Source organism: Galeopterus variegatus, unplaced genomic scaffold (genome assembly GCF_000696425.1).
Source record: "Galeopterus variegatus unplaced genomic scaffold, G_variegatus-3.0.2 Scaffold9195, whole genome shotgun sequence".
Classification (NCBI taxonomy): domain Eukaryota; kingdom Metazoa; phylum Chordata; class Mammalia; order Dermoptera; family Cynocephalidae; genus Galeopterus; species Galeopterus variegatus.
In genome coordinates, this window is record NW_007735306.1 from 26,139 (window position 1) to 33,776 (window position 7,638).

General features: G+C 53.4%; 1 protein-coding gene across 2 annotated transcripts in view; it reads left to right on the plus strand.

The window, feature by feature from the left end:
- LOC103609101 (myelin transcription factor 1-like protein) overlaps nt 1-7,638 on the plus strand; it is a 62,517-nt gene that overhangs the window by 17,084 nt on the left and 37,795 nt on the right. For both annotated transcript variants that reach the window (XM_008593466.1, XM_008593465.1), the window contains exons 3-4: nt 3,190-3,273; nt 4,647-4,868. In XM_008593466.1, the coding sequence (XP_008591688.1) occupies nt 3,190-3,273; nt 4,647-4,868 (306 nt within the window). The remainder of the gene's footprint in view (nt 1-3,189; nt 3,274-4,646; nt 4,869-7,638) is intronic.

The window sequence follows — 7,638 nt, forward strand, 5'->3', positions numbered from 1 at the left end:
CGGTACATCCAGGCCAGCAAGGAGGAGGGTAAGAGGAGAAGCCACGCTTTCGGGGTCACCAGATGTGCCGTCTGTACCCACTGAAAGAACGAGTGGAGCAAAAGGGAAACGGCACTTTCTAAAAACGAAGATGGTCCAGACGCTAAGAAACAAGCTGTCAACGCGAGCCCTGGGCAGATGTGAGGGGCCACGGCTCCGATGCCCGATGCCCGTGGAGGGAGCACGCGGTCGCCGGGGAAGCATCTGCAGGGGAAGGAGCAAACGGGCTGAGCGACTTTCTGTCGGGGTCTAATTTGGGCCCTAAAGAAGGAATCACAAATACAGATGGAAGGTGAAAGTAAAGGATCTAGAGTCACTGAGCACCTTCCCTGTGACAAGCATCTTACACATTGTGTCATCATGCTCCGTAGACTTGGCCAAGTCCGCCCAGCCGACCAGGGTCACAATGACGTTTCCAGTGCTGTCTGATCCACGTCTGCAGTCCCCTCTCTCAACACCGCCTGCAGCAGGGCAATTCTGTACAGAATCTCCATGCTGGCGTCGGTAGCAAGTAATGAGTTTTCATTTCCATGTTTTAAGCAGAAAAAGAGATAGTTAAACACTGAACAGGTCTGTGTCCCGTTATTCCTGGGGTTCCAGTGCTTACTTAGCTCATGGGTAGGGAATGTTCTCTCATTTCCATCGAGCATGACCATCAGCCTGAAGCAGCGGTGTGAAACCTCCAGACCAAGCGTTGAAATTCCTCCCATGAGCCCAAGGCCCCATGGCCCCAGACCTGCAGAGGTGCTAAACGCTAAAGCGAAAGCGGCCCAGCTGAACCAGGAATGGAGCAGGGCTTCCACCATGGCAACCAGAAGACAGGCAGGGAGGGGACCCTGGGGTGTAACGGTGCCTGGCGGCCCACCAGAGCCACACAGACACGGTTAAGGCCTCTGCTGACCCACAGAGCAGGTGTAGGAAACTCGAAAAGTATGTCTGGGATCCTCTGCCCTAGAGCAGGCATTCTGCGGTACCAGATCAGCCCCTTGTGCCAAGGTCAGGGCTTCCTGGGGGTCTCCAGTGTTGCTGGAGCCGGGTCTACCCCCAAGTTTGTGGTGGTGGTTGTGGGCTTGCTCTGTTGGGCTTATTTTCACTCCCAGCTGGGCCTTGGTGATGGTCAGAGCTGCACCTCACTCCCAGGGCATGGGAGGATGAAGGACAAGCAGGACGCAGGCTCTGAGAGGGGCTCTGGGGGGCACGTCGCTGTCCTGGCCATGCCTCTCCTCTCATGAATCCACTGGCTCGTTCGTCAAGTACTTGGCTGCCGCCTGCTCTGTGCAGGGCATGAGGCTAGGCACATGGGTGAACACACATGTGGTCACAGTCCCGTGGCATGACCTCTCGGAGGAGCCTGCAGATGAGGAGACAGTGGGGAGCCGTGCAGGTGTCAGCACCGGGAGGACCCACAGAGCCAGTGTCCAGGCAGCCTGAGTGCCAAGGCCTTCCTGAAGGAGGTGACTTCCACACACATCAAGCAGATGAGAATGGGAGAGTGGACGAAGAGGGCTGTGGGCAGACAAAGGGGACAGGAGCGACGCTGGGCAGGAGGCACAGATACCCGCTGTGCAAGGACCGTGGGGCGGGCCGGAGATGAATGGTGCTGGTGGCCCGGTGGGCATGGAGGAGCCACATAAGCTGTGTGCAGGAGCCGGGGTTCATCCTCGGGGACAGGAAGAGGCACGGGAGAACTCTGACCAGGGACGCATCGATGGAAGGCAGGGTTAGCGCCGGCCTGTTCTGACGCAACATGCATGAACGCAGTGGCAGAGAGGCTCAGAGGTCACAGCGTGTGTCTCGGCAGGACTCGTGGGACGCGAGACCCAGTGAGCAGCCAAAGATGGGCCAGTGCTCTGGCCTGGGGAGTGGATGGACGGTGGGGCCGGTCACATGGGAGCCAGTGAGAACTGGGGCGGGGCTGGGGCGAGGGGACGGGAGCCTGATCGCAGCAGGAGCACGAGGCCCGGGACATGCGCTGGACATGGGCAGGGTCATTGCAGTGCACGGGCTCGTGTCCATGTGGCAGTGGCCTGAGGGTCCTGAGCTGCAGGAGGAACAGGGAAGAGTGGGGGGCACAGGCAGGCCCCTCTGTCCCCAGCCTCGCCTTCCCACTTTTTTCTCCTCTCTTCTTGTTCCTGCAGAAGAAGGTGGCAGGTAAAGGGGGTCCACTGTGGGCCTGACGTTCACTCACTGCCCTGCCCCCTGTGCCAGGACCCCAGGTCAGCCCAGACCCCTCCTGCCCCCGCCCGTGCCTGCGAGGGCTGGCTCTGCCCGGGAGCACGGCACCCGGGAGCAGGAGGAGCAGGAGGCGGCCCCGTCCTGTAGGGAGGAGCCATTCCACCCGAGCGTGGGCACGCTGAGGACAAGTGGGAACTGAGCTCCAGAAAGGGAGGGAGGGTGGCTGCTGCCCGACCGGGACCAGCTTAGCCACCAGTGCCAGGGGCGCGACTTCCGAGTGGTTCTACAGCATCTTAGTAAACGTCTCATTTCTGATTCTTCGATTCTTTACCAAAAAATCCCATTTATTCTGTACATTCTCATGTGTGTATGTTTCTGTTCCAGCTGGTAATTTTCCTTTAGAAAAATTTCCAAAGCCACCATATCCAAAATTTTAAAATAAGATAAAACAAGCAGGTTGGGCTTCCATTGCTCCTTCTGCAGATTCAAGCAGAAGTTTGCAGTCCAGGTAGACCGGCAGATGTCACTAGCAGTTCCTTCCCTCTCCAGACAACTTTGAGACGGGAAAGCTTGGCAAGCTGCCGTCACTGAGAGAGCTGGTGGCACGGGTCTCCTGCGGCGGTGACCCTGCTTCTGCTCGTGTGTCCGCCCCGTCTCTCTGTCTCCCCCTCTCTGTCCCTCTCTCCCAACCAGGCATTCACTGGCATCTTTCCTGGTACTCCTGACTGTGTTCAACTCTACGGGCCGACCAGTGTCTCCCCAGTTGCCAGCGTCCTAGCCCAATCGGCCTCGTAATTCCCTTGAAGGGGGCCTTGAGAGGACGGGGAGGCCACATCTGAAAAAAACCCTCCTCCTGGTGACTTCATACCCAGGGCACAGGCTTTGGGAGAGAATCAAGGCAGAGCCCGCACACTCGCCAGGAAAGCTTGCCGGGTCCGCAGTTGGGATGCTCGCTCAGACGTGTTTCTTGTTTAGTCTTTCAGGTTGCCCGCGAGCAAAGAAGAGTGGCATCAGGATAGCGCAGAGCAAAGAAGACAAGGAAGACCAGGAGCCCATCAGGTACGTGTGCCAGGGAGGCCAAGACACCTGAATGAACGAGCAAACGTCCGAAAGAAAAAGAGACCATAGGTCTTAGTGGCACTCTTTGAGACTTCAATAAACTGCAGGGTCAGGTAACTTAGACCCAAAACCAGAGCACATCTGCTAATCAGCCAAAAAGCTGCAGGTGATGTCCAACAGTAAGTTGATGTCCTAAGTGACCAAAATCACAAGGAACTTCCCTCTGTCCTTGGTGGAAAAACGGCTGAATTTACCGGGAAAGCCAGATGCTTAAAGGAGGTGTTAGATATAACACCAAAGGTGAGTATTTTACTAGAGCTCTAGCTTACAGGAGCCATTTGGTTACGTCCTGCCTAGTTCAGATGCGCGACTTGAGACGGTGGTGGGCACTGAGCTTCCAGCCTGCTGGACGGCAGCCCTGCTGCTCAACGGGGACGTGCCCGGTACCAATGCCTGGCGGGGCTGGGTCACACACCCACAGGAAAGCCTGGCACCACCTTCTTAACTCTTGAATCTCACGTAATACCTTTAGAAATAAATTTTAATTAAAACCAAAGAAAAATGAATTAAAATGTAAATATTAAGATACATTAAAGTTGAACAAAATAAGCAGACAAACTCTGTAGACTGCAAACTTTGTCATTTAAAAAAAAAAATCAGGTAAAACCCGCCAGCTTTGGGGCTTGTGAGGTGCTGAGTCTGAGCTGTCCCTTCTCTGAGACACTTGTCTGCTTCTTGGCGTGTGTCCGGCCTTCACCATCACCCGTCGGGGAGAAGCTTGGTAGCACGGCAGCCTCTCGCCGAGCTCCAGCTCTAGCCGAAGATTTTCTGTTGCTTTCTGCGCCAACACTGTTCCAGGAGCAATGAGCAGATGTTATCTCTGCAGCTTAACATCTTATCTCATCGGAAGTGTATCTTATGGCCTCCAGAGAACACAGCCAAACAAATAAATATTTTGTAGCTCTTGAGAAGGACACAGATTTACGAAATCCTTTTTAAAAATAATCTCCCAACTGCCCACTGACTTTGCATTTTTCCACCAGAAAAGCTACTGTTCTGTCCAGAGCAGTGTCTTTTACACAGACGCCCGTGTGTCTCTGCTGAGTCCATCTCTCTCACAGCGCGCAGGCAGGTGTCCCCGCCGAGCTCCCATCAGCTGCGGGCTGAGCCTGCTGCGAGGGTGAAACGTTTCATGTTTCCACTAGGTGGTGTCTTAGTGACGTCCTTTCTGCCTCTGTTCTCTCTTCCTCTGGCTCAGCCAGTATAGGGTGGTTGTTCTCTTTTTCCTTTATGTATGGCTGTTTTGACTTTGTTCCAAGGCCACCGGGTCTATGAAGCAAGACGATAAAGTTTGCCTCCCGTGTCCCGTGCAGGTGTCCAGTCCCTGGCTGTGATGGTCAGGGCCACATCACCGGGAAGTATGCCTCTCACCGCAGCGCGTCAGGATGTCCCTTAGCAGCCAAGAGGCAGAAGGACGGGTACCTCAATGGCTCCCAGTTCTCCTGGAAGTCTGTCAAGACGGAAGGCATGTCCTGCCCCACACCGGGATGCGACGGGTCCGGACACGTCAGCGGCAGCTTCCTGACGCACCGCAGGTGAGTGGTCACCGCCCGCCAGCCCGATGGGGCGATCCACTGGGAGTATCTCATCTGACATATCCGGCTGTGATGTGAGCAGGTTTCCACCTCTACTTCACGTGCATTTAGAAAGACACTTGTCATACTGAACTAATGAAATTCGGAGGTTTGGGGAAAGAAGAAAAAGTCTTCAGTATATTCTGAAGAGCACAAACTCTTTCAACCACACCTATATTTTAGGGGAGTGGTTTTCTATTTTTTAAAAAAAATCAGAATCCACAGGAAGAAATAGATTTTAATTTTACACATGCACACACACATACATATCTTTAGTTATTCTTGGTGAAATTTGCAGGCAGGCCCCCCTTGGGGAAAGAGGATGGCATTTGCACAGTGACCTCATGTGCAATGCCTGGGCCAGAGATGTACAAGAGAATGTCCATAAGAGCCAGTTGATCCCATTATTTTTTAATTGCTTAGTCGAAAAGGAAATATCTGCGATTAAATAATCGTAGAGGAAGAGGCCTGTTCTGTGGACTCAGAGGGTGCTGGATGGGCTCATTGTAGTGGACAAAACCTCAAAGGCTAACAGAATCCATTAGGCTCCCCCAGCTTCGTGGAAACCAGCTGGAGAGGACGATCAGGAGCAGACACGGGTGCAACATGCACACGGACAGTGGCAGGTCCCTTGGAGGGATTTTTCAGGATTCCCTTCTGCTTCTCTATCAAGCTACTTTCTGCAAAACACACACACATGCATCTGAATCTATCTATAGAAGCATGTCAAGTACAGAATGCACAGAGGCTGACAGGCAAACCTGTAGGAATCATGGTGTGTTCAGGAGTATGTGACCCTGACCCTTAAAAATGTTTAAGGAGAATTTTTTTTTTAATTATTAAAGAAATTTCTGCTCAGGCAAAAAGTTGAAACAGTATAAATGGGTTTAAAGAGGAAAAACTGAATGTGCTTTCCCAGTCCCAAAGGCAGCTGTCCCCACCGTCTTCTTTTAGAAACTGCCCTGAACACAAATGCACACGTGCGATGAGGACACACACACATGGACACACACGTGCCCCTGCACCGTTCGCTCCACTCTTACACAAACAGCTCATAGTGTCCCCCAATCCCTGCACAGGCACAAGGGCCTGGCTTGCTCACGGTGTACTCCCAGGGCCAGCAGGCAGCAGGCATCCCCGGTGGGGGGATATGTCCTGTGGAAGCACAAAGCTGCCCTCCCACACGTACAACCACCTGTCTGCTTTCTAGACTTGAATGCCACAGAGAACTCCCCAGCAAACTTCCATCAGCACACATCTGTGTGTCCTTGTGCAACCCCATCTTCAGGAAGCATTCCTGAAATCAAAATTTAAAGTTTTGGCAGCTAGTGCCAAAATGCCCACCACAAAATTCCTATTTCCCCAAATCTTTGGCTCTTAATACATTTTTTTTAAGCTTTAAAAACCCAGCTCATATGACATACGTGTACGTGCATACATGTTTTGCTAATGTGACCCCAATAAAAACAAGTTCCATTTCTCTGATTAAACGCAAGCATGCTTGGGTCCCACCCACTGTTCTGGGGACGGGCCTCTGCCGAGGCGTCGCCATCCGGGAAAAATCTCTCCTCATGCTTAGATTTTATCCATGTGAGTTTGAGAAGCAAATATATGGTATGAGATGTGTGGTGTTTACACTGATTTCCATACATTTGGTGGAATTGGCGTATTCCGATCAGGAGACTAACCGCATGTCAGGAGGCTCCGTATCCTAACAGCTCATTCGGGAGGAAGAGCCTGGAGCTTGGGGACCACAGAGGTCAGGGTACAGGAGCACACCCCGCCTCAGCCCCATCCCCAGACATCCCCCACCCACCGAGTCTTTGTTCAAGCCCTTGTCAGCCTCCCCTTGGTTCCCCTGTCCCGTTTCTCCATCCCACGGGTCACGTCTCCCCAGGGTCTCTGCAGAGTGGAGAGTTTGTTTAAATGCATGCACTGGCGGCAGTCTCAGGGCTGGGCCATACTCAGTGAGAGGCCACAGCTCGCGGGCTCATGCCACCGGACAATTTCCACACCAGAAGCCCTCAGTCCAGAGCTCCGGGGGCCTGGCCTCCACTCAGTAGCCACTTGCACTTGCCTCAGGCCTCAGCAGATTCCCTCTTTCATGGTCCCAAGTCCCTGGAGAGTCATACAGGTCCAGGGAAAGACAGGAGTGACCCTACCCCAGCCCGAATGCCCTGCCCCGAGCACCCCGCACAGCCTGGAGGGCCACAGCTTGTGCTAGGAACGGCCAGCCCTGGGCTTTAGCATTCTACATGTGAAAATCTCAGTATCTCAGACACGATTCCTGTGAGGTGTCCCACCTTAGGCTGGCAGAGCTACACTGAGACGCGGACGTGTTATTCCACCTGAACGCACGATCGGAATTCTCTCAACTGCCAGTGCGGTCACCTCTGAGGAGGTAAAAAGAAGCTGCCACGTGTCGACACTGGGCTGGGCAGCGGCACCTGTCTGTAGGCATGAACATGTCTGTGCATAACGGGAAAACTGAGGGAAGAGGACACGTGGTGAGAGAGAAGGCAAAACACGAAATGTACCATCTTAGCCATTAAGTGCATGGGTCCGTGTGTTAAGTTTACCTGTTGCTACGACACCAATCTCTGGAACGATCTCCTCCTCCCAAACTGAAACCCTGTCCCTTTAAACACTAACTCCCCATCTCCCTCCCCAGTCCCTGGAGACCACCCTTCGACCTTCTGTCTCTATGAATCTGGTGACTCTAGGGACCTCG